Source organism: Mustela nigripes, chromosome 7 (assembly GCF_022355385.1).
Source record: "Mustela nigripes isolate SB6536 chromosome 7, MUSNIG.SB6536, whole genome shotgun sequence".
NCBI classification, from domain to species: domain Eukaryota; kingdom Metazoa; phylum Chordata; class Mammalia; order Carnivora; family Mustelidae; genus Mustela; species Mustela nigripes.
In genome coordinates this window covers 98,673,545-98,696,190 of record NC_081563.1, presented here as the reverse complement: position 1 = coordinate 98,696,190, position 22,646 = coordinate 98,673,545, and the positions used below count along the sequence as shown (strand labels likewise).

Below are 22,646 nucleotides of genomic sequence, written 5' to 3'. Positions count from 1 at the left end.
GAGGTTTTCAGGTGGGAAACAGCTTCACCATTGGGTACCAGGCACCTCCCAAAGTGAGAATAATATTCCTTCCAGAGTCATCAGAGTGAGAAACCAGGTACCTCAAGAGCACAGAACTATAGTTCATTTTTTAAGCATTTGATAGTTTGTGAACAACGGGAAGGAGCACAGTATGATGAGAGTAATAAACCATGGGTTTAAGTTTACCCATTAGCTTGGGCAAGTCACTTAACTTCTTAAGCCCTGATTTCTGCATCCACAAGATAGGAGTAGCAGCAGGCCTCTCCCGAGGTGGTGATCCAAGATCAGACGAGATGTCCATAGGGGGAAGTGGGGGGACGGGGAGAATGCATTTGGGACCATAGGTATTCCAAAATACCTCTTTGTTCCAAAAACAAAGGGGTGGTGGACTTTTTGGCAGAGGAGCTAATGATAAAAATTGAGCTGGTGAGGACCAAAAGGAAGGGGCCAGTGGACTATCAATAGAGCCAGTGAAAAGAAGAAGAAGAAAAGCTTCCAAGGGTTCTGCCCTGTGAGAAGTCCAAAGGACCTTCAATCATGTGACCTTTTCATTCACATATTCGTGGGCCTGGGATGGTGATCTGCACCACCAATCAGTTCGCTAAGAAAGCATCCAAAATAGCCAGATTTCCTTCTTTATTCACACATTTTCAATTGTGTTGGGTTTCCCCTGCAATTAACCAGCTAATTGGAAAGGCATTATGGTACAGATCCTAGGGCATAGGTTTCAGACTGGGATAAATGTGGCATAAAAGCAGCAACTTTGTGGGACTCTCGGCACGTTACTCAAGCTTTGTGATGCTCAGTTTCCTCACTCATAAAAGGGCTAAGAGGTTCCTGCTGGGAATCTCACTTGGTTGCTATCAGATGGGCCACTCACATGGCTACAGGCTGGGAGCCCAGCAGATGATGTCGACCAGAGCCTGCTCACATGGTCTCTCCAGCACATTCGCCTCACTGTAGTTGAACTTCTGTACGTGGTGATGGGCTCCCCTAAATCAAAAGAACCAGGTGGCCTTTTCTGACCTCCTGTTGGAAGTCAGAGAGTATCCCTTCTACCATGCTGTTCTACTTGAACCAGTCACAAGTCCACCCAGAATAGGGGAAAGGACATAGGTCGGATCTCTTGATGGAAGGACCATCATAAAATTTACGAACATGTCTTAAAGCTGCCACAAGAACAATACCATGTTCTAAGATTGTTGAGAGGATTAGATACACAGTAATTGTAAAGTATTTTGCCTATAGTGTTGTTGTTGTTGAGATTTTTATACTTATTGGCTTATGGCAGGATAATCAGGTGCTGCTTCTATCATCAGTCAGAGAGATTGCATGTTAATAAGAGAGAAACACAGTTAGATGGTGCCGTTTCTTCAACCCCCAGGTTTATAAAAACCGAGTCACTTGAATCCAGGCTAGCAACTAGTTGAATGCCATCGATTGCTCCCATGAATTAAGCGAATGCCTTCTCCATGTCTCTCAGATGCATTGATCTCCTGCTTTGCTCCCCAGTGCTGTGTGAATGTCACTGAATGGTGAGAGGCTGACTAAATGGGCAGGGATATTGATTTTCTGTTCTACCACTTTTGAAAGCTCTTTGCTTACCAGGTGCTGAGCAAACATCAGGCAAATGGCAGACCATGTAGAAATAGATCCAGGGAGGAGCAACAAAGGCAGTTATGGTTTTCTGAACATGAAGCTGGTTAAGCTTCAGGTCCATGCCCCACATTCACATCTGGTTTTACACTGGAAAGTGCACAACATTGTTCATACTTCCTTATCCACCAATTCATAATACAGCTCACCCAGAGGGTACAAAGTAGCATTATGGAAAATACATCCAACCAATCCATGGAGATTAAGCTCTAGCCCTGTCTGAGGGGAGCCGACTGAAGATTCAGGTGGGTGGTGCTAATAACAGATGGGGCTGTGCATTTCAGAGGATAGGGTGTTCATCCCAGATGTCCAAGTGCAAAATTGCTTATACTCTGGAAATAGTAAGGAAGACCCATCTTAGTCTGTCTTAGTAGTGACAAACACAAAATTTCTTTAAAAGAAAGAACATTCTAGAATCCACCCATCAACACTAGATTGTTATTGGCAACCAGGGAAACTGAGATAGGTTTAACTCCATTCAGAAAAAAAAAAAATGGCAGTGGTTCTCTCCAACAGTCAAATAGAGGCAGATTGGAAGTCATCTGCAAACTCAACTTTACTGGAAAGAAACCAATGACGAGGGGTAGAGAGGACGTGAAGATTTTGGTTGGCTACATTCCCAATATGCATTTCCAGAGAATTTGCCTCAAGGAACAACAAAGGATAGTCTCCAAAGAATGATACTTTCTAATGATCTTGTCATATTTTCTAAATTTCAGTGGATTGTTGCTTTCAGCAGAAGGAGATGAAACCATGAGCATTCTTGGGCTTGGTTTTAGGTTTTTGTGGTGTTCTTAAGGAAAAGACCATAATAAGGCAGGTCTGCCAAGCTCTGTTTTTGGAGCACAGTCTCAGCACTTAGTTTGAAGAAGTTCATTTCATCCTCAACTGCAGATGAGAACAGGATGCTGTGCTTTCATTTCAAACCAGAAAAAATATTTGCTTCTCTATCCAATCTCTAGAAGAAGCAAAAAGAAGCCACCATTCATCTTACTTTATGACAACAGAATTCCTTTGTTTTCCCTGAGATGAATAGTATGGTTATCTTAAAGCACTGAGAGAAGGGAAAGGAAAATTAGGTCTAAATGTCTCCATTGTGCATATATAACCTTGGGTTCAGGGACAGAAAACTTCAGATGGGGCAGGCAGTCATTTCTACCTGTCCCTGAGCTCAGGCACTTCTACTCCTGAGGTCTCTCCGGACTCAGGTTCTTTCTTCTGAGAAGAAACTTGATTTTGTCCCTGCTGATTTTGTTTTAAAGTGACCATTTTACCTATTCTGTCAGGATCATTTCAGGAAAGGAACAACCCTAAGGAAGATTCCCATTCTCTTCGACCCACTTTTTCTTTTTTAAAAATCAAATAAGAGGAACCTGGGTGGCTCAGATGGTTAAGTGTCTGCCTTCAGCTCAATCATGACCCCAGAGTCAAGGGATCAGCCCCGCATGGGATAGAGTCTCACGTTTGGCTACCAACTTTTGCTCATTCTCTCTCTCTCTCTCTCTCAAATAAATAAAATCTTTTTTTAAAAAATGAGTAATCTCATCTTAAAAATCAAAGAAATACCTACTGAGTTCTGGGAACTGAGAAACAAAGGGGGACAGGAATTGTACCTTCAAGCAGCTTTGTATGCTCTCAGGAAGGCAAAACAAATCACTTCACTTACAGAAAGATTAAGAGACTGTGCTGCGATTCAAAATAAAAGTCTTAAGACTCCGGTGAGTCCAAGTTAGTCCAAATTGACAACAGAACTTCTAGCAAATTGCCCCCCCCCCTTAAAATTCAAGATATCATTCCCAGAAGGACTGTAAGAACATTCACAAAGCATTTTGCTTTTGAAATGATTTTGCTGGGTGCATCAAGACAAACCATGTAATTTTTTGTCACAAATATCACATATTTTTAGGGAGATCTATTCAACAATTAAAATAGTAAGACTCTCCTCTAGAAGTTTCCTTGGGGATATATAGCATTTTTCAGATTTCAAAAATTAGTTGTGTAACAGTGACCAAATTGTACAGTGTGAAATAAAACATGACATAGCTTTTTACAATGCTGACTTGGCATAAACAACCTGGTCACTCTCCCTTGCTTGTGTAACTGTGAGTGAGCCAATTCATGTTCAGAAGTGGGGGGAAAAAAAAAAAAACAAATAGAAATCAGACCCCATCAGAGCGTAATGGTATGCTGTCTATATTTAGGAGAGGTGGGGATAGAAATGATAATAGTACTCTCACGTATCCACAGCTCTATTTGCAAAAATGATGTTGGCTGTTCTCAGAAAACATAGCAGATAATCAAGAATGGGGAGGGTGTGGGCTGTGGTTTATGCTTTGATATTTTCCCCAGAGATATAACAGACCTATGGTGCTGTGTAAGTTTACAGTATATAGCATGATAGTTTGACTTTCGCACATTGTGAAATAATGACCATAATAAATTAGTTAGCATCCATCTTCTCATAGAGATACAATAAAAAGAAAAAGAGAAAAAAATTTTCAGGAAAAAAAATAATAAATTTTCCCTTGTGTTAAGAACTCTTAGATTTACTCTTTTAAGAACTCTTCCTTATACCTATACCAGTGTTAACTGGTATATTATATGTTGTATGTTACATCCCCAGTACTTATTTTATAACTGAAAGTTTGTATTTTCCTCTGATTCTCCCTCTCCCCACTCACCACCACTTCTGGAAACTACAAATCTGATCTCTTCTTCTGTGTCTTTTTTTTTTTTTTTTTCTTTTTAAAGATGCCACATATAATTAAGATCATACTATTTCTCTTTCTCTGTTGGACTTACTGCACTTGGTGTAATGTCCTTGAGATCCATCCCTGTTGCCACAAATGGCAGGGTTTCCTTGTGGTTTTTTTTTTTAAAGATTTTAGTTATTTATTTGACAGAGAGAGAGAGAGAGTCACAAGTAGGCAGAGAGGCAGGCAAAGAGAGGGGGAAGTAGGCTCCCTGCTGAGCAGAGAGCCTAATGAGGGGCTCAATCCCTGGATCCTGAGATCATAACCTGAGCCAAAGGCAGAGGCTTAACCCACTAAGTCACCCAGGCGCCCCTTCCTTGTGTTTTTCATGACAGAATAATGTATCATTGTATTGTATATGTCTACATGCCACAACTTTTTTATCCACTCATCCGTTGATGGACACTTAGGTTGTTTCTGTGTCTTGGCTATTGCGAATAATGCTGTTAAGGACATGGGTGTGCAGACATCTTTTCAGGCTGGTCTCTTCATTTCCTCCGGATATAAACCTAGAAACAGAATTGCTGGATCGTTATGTTAGTTCTATGTTTAATTTTGGAAGAATGCTCCCACTACTGTTTTCCATAGTGGCTGCACCAGTGTACATTCCCACCAACAGTTGTACGTCAATATTTTGACACAAAAACATTAAGATTTGAGTGTAAGTGCCCTGGGCAGGAGGCACTATGGGCACCCATGAGGGTCTATAAGGAGACTAACCTGGCAGGATCGTGGGTAGAAGGCAGATGTAAGCTAGACAGATGGGCTAAGGATACGCTGGTGCCTTGAAGTCTGGGCTAAAGCACTGTTGCATTCTACAGAAAGTCATGGTGCTCATTGCTAAAGAGAAGACTAAAACTTGGCCACTGGGAGAACAAAAGCCATTTGCCTATTGGAACCTCTGTCCTGCCTATCATTCTCTGGTTGAGGAGAGGAAATGGGCAAGGTACCCATGTATAGGGCTGATGAAACAACGTTGTTCTTTTGGCCAGATCTATCCCAAGCTCCTAACTCTGTAATGATAATCTTTACATCTTATGTAGTCCCCAGCTCTTGAGTCACACCCGGCCATTGAGTCTTTCACATGGAGGCCCCAGAAATAATGTTGCAGAGACAAACCAGAGGATCTGTAAGCATCCTGAAGTGTTGCTTCAAGCTACCATGTCTTGGGATAATTCGTGATTGCAGCAACAGTAGGTGGAACTCAAATTGTTGATCTCCTGACTCACTTTTGGGTTGTCCTTGGTTCTGCCTATTACTTTAACTGCTTTCTCAGATACAGAGCTGGAAGCGCACAGTTCTTTACCAAGTTCCCAGTGTGGCAAAGACGCGCAGCATTAAGATGAACTCTCCCCACTCCCGCTACATATTTTTCTCTGATACTCTGAACAAATGAAGTGGCTGAAAACTGCCACCTGCTGGATATACCACCGCCAGAGTTCTTTCTGCTTCTACTTACACAAATGGCACTCCTCCTCTTGTGATTTACGGCTCCCACAATGAAACAAGCCACCACCCTTCTGCCAATTGTGCATTTAGGGAATGGAAGTGTCTCAGCAAAAATGGAAAAGAAGTATTGGCTGGGGACAGCTGAGGTGAAGTGTGGGAGAGGGATACACAACAGCTTTCTCGGTGGTTCATAGAGACCTTTTTTTCTGAACTAAAATGTGCACAATGAGGCAGAGCCTGAGGATGGTCAATATCAGATTTTTCACCAGAAGTTTATCTTGTTTCCAGGACATCACATAGACGGACCACAGAACATGTTATCTCTACAGCTTCACTGACTTAGTGCTTGGTAGCAGATCCTTCTATTTCTAACACTGGTTAGACTGGCGGCCCGACTCTTCATGGTTGTGGGCCTTCACTGGGTACTTTGTATGTCCATCAAATTCCTTCATCCCTGCAGAGATATTTTCATTGGACAATTAATCAATCATCAACCCCATATTCTAGCATGACTATTAGCTGCCTTGCTCCATGCAGTAGGGAGAACAATGGCCCCCAAAGATGTCCATGTCCTAATCTCTAGAAGCTTCAAGTATGTCATGAGCACATGTCAAGGCGTAAAGTGGCAAACAGCTGACTTTAAGGTAGGGAGAGTATCCCGGATTATCAGGGTGGGTCCAATGTCATCACAGAGTTTTCCTAGCAGGGCAGCAGCAGAGGAGGTCAGAGTAACACCATGGAGAAGAGTTTGTGACCCGCTGTTGCAGACTTTGAAGCCAGAGGAAGAAGTCCATGAGCCAAGAAATGCAGGCAGCCTATGGAATACAGAAAAGACAAGAACATGGATCCTCTCCTGGAGCCCCTGGAAGAGTGCAACCCTGTGGACACCTTGCTTTTAGATTCCTGACCTCCAGCACCATAAGAGAATGCATTTGTGTTGTTTTAAGCCACCAAGAAAACTAAGATCCTGCAGAATGAAAACTGTTTCCTCCCTGTATTTGTCAGAAGGGCAGATCTAAGCGCATGTTGGTCCTATACCTTCCAAGAACACTATTGCGAAGTCCATGTTCTATTTTCTTTGTTTGTTCTGCATCGCTGTGCTGAGTCTTGTTAACACCCTATTGCTGGATGCTCTATGCATAAGCTGAAGTGTGTTAGGAATCAATTGCTCTTACCTTTTTTCCTTGTTGGTGTTTTGTCATTCGTGGGCTGCTTGGCTTGACGTATGAATTACACTCTAGTTGCCTGGTGAGGGGGATACAGTCACCAGCCCCTGAATATTTCTGACATATGCCAAGTGCAATTTCAACACACATTTTCTTTGCCACCCTGTCAACCTGGGATTGCTCCATTGGCAACTAATGAAATACCAAGAGGAGGAAGGAATTGGCAAGGTATCGCTGTTGACAAAGGGGCTAACCTTTGAGGAAGATGAAAAATAGATGCCCTTTAGGAAGGAAGAACAGAGGAAGTGAATCTTTGCTCTTCTTTAACTCTTTAGTCTATTGTTCCAATCCAAAAATCAAACCTCCATCAGAGCTCGTTAAAGGAAAGGAGACTATGAATTTTCAAGGCTCCATTTGTATTCTGTAGCAGGCAGCTCTTGGGTTTTTTTTTCCCCTGCTGGAAACTCACAATGAAACAATACTGCAACCTTTGTCATAGAAAATAAATGGTAAGCGTGTCCCTCCATACTGCAGTCATGTCAGGCATTAAGAATGTCTAGAAGCAAACAATTTTGGGAGGTTTTTTCACCATGCCCTCTCGCCTCCTTTGTCTTAATCCTACACCTTCTGGTGGCACCCAATTCTGAGCCCTGGAAACTGCCCAAGAGTTTCAAAATTACCTTTTTCATAAACTCCCATTCCTTGCCTGCACAAATTTCCACCAGCTTCACGGAGAAAAAACCATCTAATGAAGGAGTTCATGCATAAGTGTTGGTAAATGGTAACACCTGGATGTGTCGCCGGTCCCAGAGGACTCATTTTCCAAATCTTTTCAAATAGAGACATAATCAACATGGGTAATGAAGGCTTCGATTTCAAGCTTAACTCTTCATGGCTGGAACTCAGTCAGCGTGCAGGTGCTTAGGGGAAGTGATGTGGGTCCCTGGAAGCTTTCTCTGGGGCCCTCAAATCACACCATTTATACTACGACTCAAAATTCTTCCCCTGCTTCTTCCTTCACAGAGGAGATGGATTCCATAGCCATATTATTCATCATAATTATAGACAATAATACTTACAGTATGCTTCAGAGTTCCCCACAAAGGAAGATTATCGCATGTGATCCTCACCGTGAAGCTTTATACAATACAGAATTCCACCATCTCCATGCTATACATTAGAGGTCAACCAACTTCTTCTGTAAAGGGCCAGAGAGCAAATGTGTTGTGAGCCATATGGTCTCAGTTGCAATTAGTCAAGTCGCTCTTGGAGTGTGATAGCAGCCAGAGGCAGCACGTGAACGGGTGAGCACAGCTGTGTCCAACAAACAGTATTTACAAAAACAGGCAGCAAGCTAGATTTGCTGATCCCTACTCCAGAGGAAGAAAATGCCATCCAGAGAAGCTGAGAGACCCACTTCAGAACACACACAAATAAGGAGCAGATCAACACAGGACCTGAACCCCGGAGCTTTCTGACTCCAGTGTTTGTTCACTGCATTTGGGGCATGGTCTTTAGCACTTGGTAGAGTTGTGACTTTGGATCAAGTCATTCTCAACCTCCACGCATGCCCTCCTACCCCCATGCACATTTATGAAGCAGCTGCTGGGACTGGGGCACCTTGACTGCACTATGCAGTCATGGAAAGAGTGAAGGTAACTGATCCACAGGACCAAACCAAGCCAAAGACAGGATAATTTGTAAGCCTTCACTGCATATTTCAGTCGGATTCACCCATTCCTTCCAGAAGCACATTACTGAGCCCTACCACCAGAACATGGTGGGGACTAAGCAGCCCAGACACATCCTCACTCAGCATCCTCCTTCTGGTTCACCAGCAGAAGCACACCAGGCACCAGCACCATGGTGGAGGTTTTGTTGGAAACAAAGGTTTAGGAAGCTACGTTCCTGTGTTGCTCCAGAGCCATTCATACCCAGATGGACACTATGAGCACCTTCTCATAGTGGGTCCTGCTGGCTTCTCTTCACTTTCACCTCCAGGTGCCTTCCCAGGAAGGTGGAGTGCTGGGTGGGTTAGTCAGGTGGGAGGTGGGCCACAGCTGGAATGGACAGGGGCAGAGCCTTCATCTCACTCCTCCCCTTGTTTCATTTGTCCTCCCGGAAACCTTCTTCTTTACACCAAGGTCCTTCTGTTCACCTACAATAGGAAAGAGCCATCCACATGACTCAGGCAGGCTCTCTTTGACTACACTGTGAGTGCTGCCAAAGCTATCAATATAGTAAAGCAACAGCCTTGCTTTGCTTCTTTTCCATGCTCATCTCTTAAAAGAACCTCCTTGAGAGGACCATGTCATTTTGGCCAAGGACTGAGTTTACGGCTCCTGGGGACCCTTGGTAACCCTGGGAAATGGTCCTCCAAAGTATACCCCAGTCTAACCTCAGCACATAGCATAGTACCTAACATCTTTTAATATCGTTTTCCTTAATACAGTCCCCTAATTCAACCCACGCCATTCCTCCTTCATCCTGGAAATAGGAACAAGCAGAAGATTGAGATCATGCTAAAGCACAACCCCAAACCCAATACACACATTCCAACAAATATGGGAGCTGGAATTTTACCTTCTAAAGGCATTCCCAAAGCTGCACTTTGCTCAGCTAGAAACAACTTCTGATTCCTCTTTAATTACACTGACTTATCTCATGGTATATCTTTTATATAGTGCTTTAGATGATAGACACCAATTTGTTAATATCTTGTCACTGAGATGCAATAACAGGAACAGTGACCAGTGGCATGCAGCCATATCCTCTTTCCTCAATTGATTGTCTTCATTCTTGCAAGATGGACAAACCTCCCTAAGTGAGGGCAATCAATACAGTGCATTCAGCCATAATTGTGGCTTAACTCCCTATTCTTTGAAAAGTTAAGCCCTGTGATTTGCCTGTAACTGGGCTTTCCAAAAAGGCATCCCTGCATGCTCAAGAGGGAAAGGAAGGAGCCAGACTCCTGCCTGCTCTGCCCCTCCAGCAACTGGCCTTCTTGTGTCACATCCTTCCATCCAGCCTCCTCTCCTCTCTAGATCCCTGTTTGGATCTTGACAACCAAGGCCAGCAGTGGGTGGCAAAGCAGACAAGCTAGAGTACCTGAGTTTAGGAGTGGCTGCTCTACTCTGTAATCTCCCACATCACCCCCAGCAGTGGCCTTTCTGGGTCTCTTGTATGATGAGCTGTGTTCCATTCATCAGCTCAAACACTGAGATAACACACTACCTTGGAACAGTGAAGTCAAAAATATGTGGAGTCCCTGTAGGGGGGGTCTTCCTCATTCAGGACCCTCATGGGAATGGGCTCTAGCTAGTTTCTCTTGCAATGTTTCATCTGCCTTTAACTAGCTAAGAACAGTAAGAATGAATCAAAGGGGCCTTGGTTGCTTAGGGAAGTACCATCCCACTGCCTTTCCACAGGACCTGAAATATTTTAACATTGGCAATAAGGATAGAAGCAAACGCAGGCATTTATTGAGTATATACTCTGGGCCGAGGGTCTTTATACATTATCTCATTTTATTTTCCCCATAATCCAAATTATGAAGTGGAAGCAGAGAAGCAACATGGCCCAGTAGGGAAGCATGCAGACTATACAACCAGATTGCTAAAGTCTCCTATAAATTTCTGAGGGCTTCCATAACCAAGTATCACAGACTGAGGACTTAAACAACAGAAATGTATGCCTCACAGTTCTAGAGCTAGAAGTCCAAGATCAAGGGGTGGGCAGGGTTAGCCAAGAGGGAAGGATCTGTTCAAGGACTCTCTCCTTGGCTTGGAGATGGCTGTCTTGACCTTGTATCTTCAGAGCCTTTCCCTCTGTGTGTCTATATCTAAATTTCTTCTTTTTTATAGTGGGACACCAGTCATATGAGATTAAGGCTCACCTTAATGACCTCATTTTAATTAAATGACCTCTTTAAAGACACTATCTCCAAATACGATCACATTCCAAGGTACTGGGGATGAGAACATCACCATGCAAATTCTTTGCTGGACACAATTCAGCTCAGAACAGGTACGAACCATGGCTCTACCCCTGGCTACCTGTGTGACTCACAATACACTTACTCTTTCCTGCCTTCATTCTTAAGACCCCACAGCAATTTTCATTGCTGTGAAAAACTGCTGAAATGCTGTACCTGAAATGCTTACAGTCAGTCTGCAATAAATGTTAGTTGGTATCAGGTATCATCTCAGGTGAGCAAACTGAGCCTTAAATAAGTCCAGTAGCTCGTGGGAGATCTCACAGCTGGTCAACAGCAGGTGCATCAGCACCTGTAACTTAGGTCTGGGGGCCCCAAAGATCAAGTTCCCATCCACAATGCTACCCTGTCTCTTTTACCGCAGCATTTTCTACTAAGTTGAAGTCAATATTCTGCCTAAATAGAAGGAAAACTGTAGCGTCCTTTCCAGGAGATGAAGCGCAGCCCAATCCACTTAAACTCCCCTGTCCCAGCAGCTCAGAGCTTGAAGGGAAAGCCCCCCCGGTGTGCCTCTGGCATCTCATGAGAGGAAGAACAGAGCCTGTCCCGGTTGGCCCTGACTCTGTAAGCACACATCCAAAAGCCCTCGGGTCCTCTCCCCTCCACAGGAGATTGACACCAGGGAGGACGATCAGGCCAGGAGCCAGTGGGGACTTCTGACTTCAGTCTTAATCCTGCGTCCCATGTGGACTGATTTTCAAGCGCCCCCAGCAGGTGTTCTAGCTAACACGTATCGGGCATGATGTTTCTGGAATAGCTATTTTTGTTTTGGTTTAACCTATTTGGGGGTGGGGGGTGTAGGTGAGTCCTCAGCCCATAATAAAAGCTAAGTGATTTATTGTGCAAATTAGGAGGCCTGTGATAAACAGAAGATCCACATTCCTTGGAAAACGCTGTCCTCCTGTGCCTGCCCACGCACCCCCCACACCAGCTCACCGCAGCCTGCCGGCCCCGCCCCTCCCAGCTAGTACTAGCGGAATAGGGAGACGTGATTTTTTAGCAAGTAAATGGAATGTATTTTCTTATGGATGTGAGTTTCTTCTCTTGCAGAGAGAATCCTCAACGTTGTTGTGTTTAGATACTCTGTCCTTCGCTCGCATCTGGTTTGATTTCGGTCCCCGACCTGAGCTTGTCAGAATGGGGACGAGAGAGACAAGGGAGGTGCAGAGGATCCCCCAGCACAGAGTTTCTCAGCCCCAGCTTAGGAATCAAGTACCTGGAAAGCTTTAAGAGATACTGAGGCCAGGCCCCCGCCCAGGACGCATTTCACAAACTCCCCAGGGGATTGTGCCGCCAGCCAGCCTTCAGGACCTCTGCTTCCCACCCAGAACAAGTACGTGGGTGATCAGAGTAGCCGCCTTAAGGTGTCTGAGAGCCATATTTTTCAAACGTTCCCTAAACTCTTATGCGTTATTAGTGAGTATGCAGTTTGGTGGAAACGTTCCAGAGGGCACTTGTCAATAATTGCCCTATGGAAATTTAAAATCATAGCGTAATCCACAATCCCGCTGCTTATAATTTATCCTTGAAAAAAACCTCACCAGGGCGCACATGCACGTTTGTGAAGATACTCACAGCAATGTTGAGTAGAATGGCAAAACAGCAACATAATCTGCGCAAGAGTATCCTTCAACAGCTGACAAGGTCATTAAATTTGCTTTAACCACACGATAAAATAATGTGCATCTGTTAAAGAGAATGAGTGTTACTTAAGAATGGCATATGTTTCTTGATCCTTTTGTAGTAAATTTAAAAGAGATACTACCAGATGTTCTATCTATATTACAATAGGTACAGATATTATAACCTAAGTATTATAGGCATCATATGAATAGCATATAGATATTATCACATGTAGGTAAATCCACTGGTTACATATTATAAAATACACCTATATGTTGATATTAAACATACAGATAGGGACACATGGGTGGCTCAGTCGGTTAAGCATCAGACTCTTGATTTGGGCTTAGGTCATGATCTCAGGGTCTTGAGATCGAGCCCCTAGACTGGCATCCTGCTCAGCGTGGAATCTACTTGGAACTCTCTCTGCCTTTCCCATGTAATGCTCCTTCTCTCTCTCTCCTCCCAAATAAAATAAATCCTTCAAAAAATATATGGCTATTATCCATCAGTATTGTATACGTGCATGTAAATATATACATATATAAATCTCTCCTTCAAATTTACGACACTGCATCAGTTTCTATGACTACCATAACAAATTGCATAAACTTGGTGACCTGAAACAACTTCTTATTCTCTCACAGTTCTGGAGGATGGAAACCCAAACTCAAGGTGTCAGCAGAGCTGAGCTCCTCTGGGTCTCTAGGGGAGAGTCATTCTTGACCTCTTACAGCTTCTAGCAACCATCAGCAATCTTGTTCCGTGGCTGCTTCACTCCACCTATACCTCACATGGCCTTCCACTTGCCTCTGTTCATGTCTCTTCCCAGTGTGTCTCTTAAAAGGATGCTGGTCATTGGACCTGTTTCATTGGATTGAGAACCTCCCCCCTCCCCAGTAATCCAGAATAGTCTCGTCTCAAGATCTTTAATTACAACTGCAAATCCCCTTTTTCCGATTGAAATCCCATTCACTGGTTCCAGGGATTAGGACATGAGCATATAATTCGGGGGCATACATGGTTGGGGAAACAGATTTTGGCGGGAACATTCAATCTACAGCACTATAAAAGAATCATGCTAAATATACTTTTTTTAAAAAAACTTCCTCTTTATATATGTGTTTGAGTGCATACAAATAAGTATTTTCCGGGAGGACTCAGGAGAAGTTATGAAGAGTGGTCACCTTTGAGGAGAGAGCTATTTGAGAGCAAGGAAGGAAAGAGGAGGATAAATGTTCCCTTCCCATTATGTAACTTTCTGGACTATTTTAATTTTCTAACTGTGAACATATGTTAACGTTCTTCTTCTTCTTCTTCTTCTTCTTCTTCTTCTTCTTCTTCTTCTTCTTCTTCTTCTTCTTCTTCTTCTTTACATCAGGGGTTCTCAGGAAGTGGGGAAGGAATTACATTTTTCTTGTCTTCTTTCCTATTTCTTTGCTTGAAAACAAGTTTTATTTAATTAAAGAAGCAATTCACTCAGAGGATTCTTATGTCCAGCCCAAAGAGAAATGGAGAGGTCCAGTCCCACCCTGTCCTTCCCCAGAGACAGAACCAAGATAGAAGGCAGGACAGGCACCAGGAGAGCTGGAGACTAAGGGGTAGTAGACATCTCCTTGTCTCCTCACCTGGGGCTGACATCTTCAGAGGATGGCTGCAAGGCTTCATAGCTGCAGATCTTGCTACCAAGTGAGGATCTCAAAACCTGGATCCCACCAGGGCCTCATCACAGTTCTGAGAGGTAGAAATAGGCTTTTGACAGAGGAAGAAAATTGGCTCTAAGACAGTGTCAACCTTGAGGCAGGTTGGAATCCCCTGGAGAATCTGCTATGGTCCAAGTATGGCTTGCATGTGGGGGTTGCTAGACTCCTCCAGGTGACTCAATGGGCACTCCAGGTAGAGGACAGCTGACCTCAGGACCGGGAAGGGAACAGATGTCTGTGGACATGTCCTGTGTGACAGGAACTGTATTTCACAGCCGTTCCATAGCAGGTGACCACACTCGTTCTTCAAATCAACCCTCAGAAGGAGATATGCCCATTCTGTGGTAAGGAAACAGATCTCAGAAATAGCACTGTTATGCTCAAAGATGCAGAGTTAGCAGGGGCAAGTGCCTGTCTCCAACCCACATCTGCAGCAACCACAATCCAGAGCTCCTGACTTCCCATCCAGAGATCTTCCTGCAAAACCTCATGACTCCCTTGGAGGAGTCTCCCCCCAATCCCCTTATTAGGGGTTCCAGTCCTGGGGTGGAGCAAACTCAGAGAAGTTCCACTTTGTTAACTGCTCAAAAGTTTGCCATCAGCAAATGTAGAAAAGCAAAAATGATCACACAACATCCGTTTGAAAAATGCATGGGTTTTGATGTTTCTTACAACCACTCTCAGCAAATGACTAGAGTGACAAAAATTGTATTGCCTTAGGCTGGTGCATCAAAATATGCCAGATAGGTGTCGGCTACTTAGAGGAAACTCCTGGAGACAATAGCAGAGCACTTTTTCAAGAAATGTTGATCACCACACGCTTGATGGCATGGAGGATGATGTGGTGTAGGAAAACATGGACGTGGAATATTCTGAGTTAGATTCCAAATGTGAAACAGGTTTTTTTAAAGATTTTTTTTAATCTGTCTCTGTCAAATATCTCTGAATATCTCTGTCAAATATGACAGAGAGAGAGAGCACACAAGCAGAGCGGCAGGCAGAGGGAGAAAGAGAAGCAGACTCACCTCTGAACAGGGAGCCCAATGCAGGGAAGGACTCCATCCCAGGATCCTGGGATCATGACCTGAGCAGAAATTTAACCAAATGAGCCACAGTTTAGAAACATACTAACCAATTTATTTCCCAACATTTTCCCTCTTTATTTTTTTTTTGTTTGTTTTTGCAAACATTACATAGGGTTCATGAAATCTTCATCTAAATGGAACTATAAGACCACTTCATGTACAAAATAAAGTTTATAAATGAGAAGGAAGCACTATGACAGAGTTTAATTCTCAGGAGCTGTAGTGATTTCCTAGGGCTGAATTAGTTTAATTCTTAGTGGTTGTATTAGTTTCCATAACAAAATACCAAAATCTGGGAAGCCCAACACTACAAAAATTAATTCTCTCACAGTTCTGGAGGCCCGAAGTCTGAAGTCATGGTGTTGGCATGCCATACTCCCTCTGAAATCTCTAGGAGTGGATCTCTCCTTGTTTCTTCCAGCTTCTGGTAGACCCACAAGTTCCTTGGCTACTAGTAGAATAACTCCAACCTCTGCATTTTCCCTCTTCACATGGCTTCACTCTCTGTGTCTGTAGGTCTTCCTATGGCATTCTCCTTCTATGTCTGTCTTTTTCTCATGAGAACACCAGCCATGTTGTTTTAGGGCTCCATCTTCCTCCAGCACCACTTCTTCTTAACTAATTACATCAGCAACAACTCTTTTCCCAAATAGGGTCACATTTTGAGGTATCAGAGGTTAGGCCTTCAATATATCTTTCATGGGGATGTAGTAAACTCATAAAAGTGGTAAAGAAAATAATTCTTGGTGGTACAGAAAATAATGGTGTTGGGGCACCTGGGTTCCTCAGTGGGTTAAAACCTCTGCCTTCGGCTCAGGTCATGATCCCAGAGTCCTGGGATCGAGCCCTGCATCGGGCTCTCTGCTCGGCGGTGAACCTGCTTCCCCTCTCTCTCTGCCTGCCTCTCTGCCTATTTGTGATCTCTCTCTGTCAAATAAATAAATAAAATCTTTAAAAAAGAGAAAATAATGGTGTAACCTAATCTACAAGATCACAGGCATAGAACTTCAGTATTTTTGCCAACATGTCGGTTCTGTGTTTTATGCTTCTTTTCTTGTGCTCACTCCAAGCTAACTTGTTTCACCCTTTGGAGGCAGGTTTCCCATAGTGCTCCTCTTTCTCCCCGCCCCTCTCCTGCCCCACACAGTCAATGCTAATTAGCAGCTGTTTAATTATCAGCCCAGCAGGAAGTGATCCTTGCCCTGATCCTTGGAGAGTTACATTCACGGTTAAGCTGTCCCAGATACTGGAAGGTTGACTGTGTTCTGTGCTTTAGGGAGGAGCAATGTGGCTTAGTGGAAAGTACATAGCATTTAGAATTGGTCAGCATGTGTGACTCCGCCATGTTTTCAACCGCTGAACAATGGCTGCTTATAGTCCTTTCCTCAGCTGTAACCATACCCTCTCCACAGTCTTATTGAGAAGATTCTATGTAGCGAAATTACCTTGTTAGCAAAACTTGTAAAATAGAATGCAAATGTGCAGGGATAGTATCTGCCTCCTTCTAGAATGTTCTGTAACTGGTATATTGTAGATGCATGAAAACATTTGTTGACTGAAAATTCTTTTTTTTTTTTTTTTGACTGAAAATTCTTAATTGAAGAGAAGGACTACAAGAGGAAAGGGAGTGGGAGGAGTTTCTTTAAGTAAAATTTGTTCTATGCGCATGTGTCAAACTAAGACTTAAAAGTTGAACAAGAATTGCAGAATATCCATCTGTTTGTTTCTAAGATAATTCCCAGTAACAAACATTCCTGCTTTCTTATGTTTTCCATTTATATAAATGTTCAGTCTAATAGACCAATTTGGGTGAGCAGTCTAAAATACCTAAGCTCACTGTGCATTATTGTTTGGGAAGGCAAGAAGCTTTGGTTCAGTTACATGGCACTGGGGCCACATCAAAGTGGTAATGAAAGGTATTGTGAGTGAAAGGTTACAATTCAGAGCAGGAAGAAGAGAGAATAAAAGTGACCTTTTAGTTATAAGATGAGGAACGATTTTGAACTAGGAAATACTTCTCTGATTTTAACAGCTTTATCACACATAGGATTATAACACTAAAGTCTTCTCCAGAGGTCTTTAAAAATAGTTTATAATCTCATCTTTCTGCTAATGGTAATTTCATTTATAATAGAAAACAATCCAAATGACCAGTAAGAGGGGAATCATTGGGTAAATTATGGTACATTATTCTATGGGATATTCAGGTAGCTATTAAAGAGAGCTGTGGAGCAGCATATTAAAATTCCTAAGGTAGGATACTTAGTGAAGAAAGAATACATAATTTTATCTATAGTTCAGTTACTTTTATGTAAAAATTAGGTTTAAATGCAAATTAGCATTGAAAAAGAACCCAGGAAGATTAAAGCAATTTATGATATTCCATGGTATCATTGTGAGGGGGGAAAAAAAAGCTATTCTCCAGTTTGTGTGTAACAAGTAAAAATACATGTTTAAAAGATGTTTTCTCTCTTGGAATTATAACTGTGATCTTCAAGAAGGACATGAAGATAAACTAAAAGGTTCAGAAATGCTAGCAGTCTTAGGATTTTTAATTTTTAGTGACACTAGATGACAAGATTACAGACACCTACGTCATGCTTCTGCACTTCTGGGTTGCAAGGAGGGGTGATGTCGAGAGAGAGCACAGCATTCCAAAGCATCGCTGGTCTCCATTAAAACCTAATTTATGGAATTAAAAATTAATTTTATGGAAATGGATTTAAAGTCTTTTCATTAGACTGCACTCAAGCTAATTGAGTTTGGAGTGCTATTGTCACAGCCATTCCTGCCCCGTTATCTAAAAAGATAGACATCTGATGTGAGTCTTCTTGTTTTTCTGCTGCTGAGAAGAAGCTCCAGAGGGGAGTTTTCAAGCATCCACAGGGCAGCTGCTCCTGGTTAGCAAAGACCCTAGCGAAAGAATGGTGCTGCTTTAGCAAAGTCAGTCATGACAACAGATCCAGTATGATGGGAATCCCTCAGTGGAAGCAAGGCTTACCACCAATGAGTAGTGCAGATAAAGGTCTTGCTCAGGACCACTCCAGAAAGAGGCGATGGCTGAGTTCAGGCTCCATCCCAAGTGAAAGTGACACTCCTGCTGCGCCTCCTTGAATACTTTCTTCCCAAGTAAAAGAAAAGTTTTAAGGGGTGTGTGTGTGACTCTTTACATACAGGTGTGTATATGTGTCTAGATAGATCTATCTGTCTGTTCTGTGGCAGCTGTGAGAACACGCAGCGTACATCTCTGACTTCCGGGAGAATAACTAACCAAGGACCCAAGCTGCTGCACTCTGAAATCTGTCACTGTGTTGGCAAGAGGCCATGCTTCCTAGGCAGCTCTAGCCAGTGACTGAGCACAGCAGGAGTACTGAGGCAGGCTGGGAGACACAGGGTTCTTCTGACAGCCGACTTTGAAGGCCCAAAAGACCTGCCAAACCTTCCTTATGCTATAGAGCCATTGAGGAAACTTTTGCCCCACCTTTTTGACTTTCTCTTTTATGGGGGTCAAGTTTACATAGCAGTTTCTTTCATTTTCTCTCCTAATAAAAGCCTTGCACATTTAATCTCATCTTGGCATCTGTTTCCCAGAAGATGTGTGTGTGTGTGTGTGTATACAGAAGATATGTGTGTGTATATATATATATATATACACACACACATATTATATACGTATACATATAAGTATATGAATATTTGAATCATAATTTATCTCCATCTGATGGACACTAGTTGTGTCTAGATTTCTGCCATTATAAGACTCTCCATCCATCCATCGCAATGCTCTCAAACATTTGCTATGTGCCACAGTCTATATCTGGTGTTGGGATACCTCCAAAGAACAGAGAAAATGCCACACGAACCACTTCTTTTCTACACATACATCGTTTCTGCTAGAATTAGAGTTTTTCTGTCAAATGAGTCCCTGGTGTGCCTGTGTCAGTGTGTAGAGCAAAATAAGGAACCACTCTCCCATAACATTCCTGCCCATTACAGCACAGCAAGGAAGGGGAGGTCTCCAGACACATTTGTGTTCTCTTCATTCTTCCCTCCCTGCCATTACTGTTGACTTGGATCCTCTTGACTTCCTTGCTCCCATATCAAAGTTCTCAAGTGCAAGTAACACAAACAAATTCTGAATTACTTAAGCAAAAGGGATTTTCCTGGAATGGTATAGGGAGCTCACGATCAATGGGAGGCTGAAGGATTGGTCTTGCAGAAGCTTTCAGGTTGTGCAACTGTCCCAAGGACCTTTTACAGGGCAAGTCTGATGATTGACCCTCTGAGATAAATAACCTTCAAGGCTTCCTTCTGCTCTCACATCCCTTTCCCAGGGTTCAAATCCATACCCACATGGGCACCGCTGAGGCAGAGAGAGCATGCAGTTTCTTTGCAGATAGATGTCTCAAATTTCATTCCCAAACACAGAACCTAGTGGATACCAGGTAATCCTCCAAATGCACTAGGAATACTTGAGAAAAGAAGAAATGATGTTGGGCAGCAAAGTATCGTTAAAAAATTCAGGGGCACCTGGGTGGCTTGGTCCTTTAAGCGTCCAACTCTCGATTTTGCTTCAGGTCATGTTCTCAGTGTTGCGAGATCAAGCCTCGAGTCAAGCTCTGCACTGGGTAGAGAGTCTGCTTAAGATTCTCTCTCCCTCTACCCTTACCGCCCCAACACTCGCTCACACATGTGCTCGCTCTCTCTTAAAAAAATAAAAAAAATCAGTATGTAGTGCACACCCTTTTCTACATTTGTGTGGCCCCTGAGTCTGTAGATGTTCAGAGACGAGCCACAGCCCCTGGATGATAAATGCGTGATGCCCAAGTGAAGAGAATTTCATGAATGGGACAAAGTCTAACTGTTGCCAGGAGCCTGCTTGAATAATTCAGTTCCTAAGTTTCATTTCCATCCAAGGACTTGGGGTTCCAATTTTGGAAACAAAAATCGAAGCACTGCCGTTGCCAGGACAGCCCTTTCTCTTCAAGGATCCTTCAGATCCTTCTAGAGCTTTGCTATGAACTTGCCGGCTCTCCAGGCAGGAGACCGTTTGGTTTGGGTTTACGTTTGCATTTGTGTTTGGCTTGATTTGACTTGATTTCAGTTTTAGCTGATTCCCAAATATGATAACACAATCCTCTCTACAAATGTACAGGCTGGAAAGCCCTCCAGAAAAATGGTCCCTGCAGTTCTAACTTTCTCTCCCTCCCTCAATCCACATCAACCTTCTTAACTTAATAGAAGTGTTGCTTCGTTTTCTTTTCCTTAGCAACCCCTACCCCCTTATCTTCCGTGAGAGTACTTTTCTCTATCAAATACCCATTTAAAGGAAACTCACTTTGAGCCACCACCAAAGCCAATTTATTCAGCACAGTCAGAAGAATGTTTTCAGAAAATAATCATGGAGTGTAGAGGGTACATAAGATGAACCTGTCTTCCACAGAGGAAAACATACCTGTGTGCAAATGGAATTTGAATTCATGGACATGAATTCCAGAAGAAGTTGTCCGGGTGGATATTCAGGCAATATGCCAATATTGTCATTCCAGGTAAAGATGGCCTTGCAGCAAGAAGGATTTGACAGAAAGAAACGGGGGTATAGAGACATCAACGAGATCGATATCAACATGAATGATCCTCTTTTTACAAAGCAGTGGTATCTGGTAAGCATGCCATATTATTCCTAACATTTCTCATCTTGAGACTTCAGATTTTAAAAAATGCATTTCTATTTCCTTGTTATTCTGTGGGATGTCAGCCAGCATCTGACTCCATGAACCTCTCTGTCCCCTCTGATATGTATTGATTTTCTATCAGCACCCATGCATCATGTTCTCTAATCTGCTTCCTTCTGGAAATGCTAAATAGCCATGAACTCTTAGGGTCAAACCAACTACCAAATGCTGATCAGGCTGCTCCAGAGTTTGAAAAACGACACCAGTGAGTGAGGGAAGACTTGCAAAATCATGTAGAAGTTGAGTCAAGGGTCTGAGGGGAGTAATCCAGGGATCTCAACAGGCAGAATGACTACAGGACATAATGAAATCACAGGGATAAGGAAAAGACTCGGGCAACTTCACAAAGGACAAGAAAGAGAGCTCAAAGACCAAAGCGAGAAAAGTAGCATCCATTAGCACTTCTTAAAATAATGGCAGGAAATCACATCCATGGGGCTTTCCAGGTGGAGGAGTCACACCTCAGAAGCCCTGTCTATCCGGTGAAGTGATTATTATTATCTGACTCACCAGCAGTCCTTCGTGATCCATTTGGACAGGTTGGGTTATATTTAAAAGAGACCCAAATCCTTTAAACCAAACCTAACTACAGGGCATCTTGAGGGAAAAGGAGTGATTAATTTAAAACTGTGAGTGATGTTTTACCTTATTTAATATTAAAAGGTGATGAGCAGGAGAAAAAACTAGTTATAACCTTGCGGACTGAGACATGTATAAGAATACATCACAGCTTCCACTTTGGGTCTTCTGGGTGACTGTACCCTTTGCTTTTGGGCATGGAATCCTACAAATCAGAGACAGGCAACTGAAAAGAGCTCATGTGTGTTAATCAGGTTAGACTACATTTCTTGCGATCACAACCAACCCCCCAAGTCACCCCGGCTTAACAAGTCAAAGCTTTTGCTCACTCATGCTCTACGTCCAACAATTCCTAGTCCCTCAGGGACTCAGGCTCCATGCCAGCTCCAGCCCGAGCCCTGCTTTCATGAGCACCTCAACAAGGGGAAGGGGTAAGTCACACACTGTCACCTAAGGCTTCAGCCTGGATGTGACATATGGCACATGAGCATACATCCTATGGACCCAAACCAGTGATGTGGACATTCTACGAACTTCCTAGGTGATGGAAAAGTGTAACCTGAACACATGAGTGGAAGGAGAAGAGCAGTCATTTTTACCAAGCGCACTAATGACATTCACAGCAGTGTGTTAGCAACCCTGTAGTAACAGCCAACAGGTCACTGTGGGCTTCTGCCAGTACAAGCTCTGACTTCATTGCTTTTAAAACTCATCCTCGGGAAAATCTGTAGTCTAACCTGATTAACACACAGGACAAAGAAACATGAAAAGAGGGTGATGGACATAGTTATATACAATTTCTTTGTTTCCCTTTTTTGAATTTTTTTAGGGAAAAGACTTTTTTTTGCATTAGAATGAGCACTAAAGGTAAGCCAGTTATCT

General features: G+C 43.0%; 1 protein-coding gene across 1 annotated transcript in view; it reads left to right on the top strand.

Annotated features, from left to right (window-relative positions):
- Positions 1 to 22,646, top strand: part of PCSK2 (proprotein convertase subtilisin/kexin type 2) — a 266,931-nt gene that overhangs the window by 118,991 nt on the left and 125,294 nt on the right. Inside the window, exon 3 of the mRNA XM_059406505.1 lies at positions 21,000 to 21,113. Within this exon, the coding sequence (XP_059262488.1) occupies positions 21,000 to 21,113 (114 nt within the window). The remainder of the gene's footprint in view (positions 1 to 20,999; positions 21,114 to 22,646) is intronic.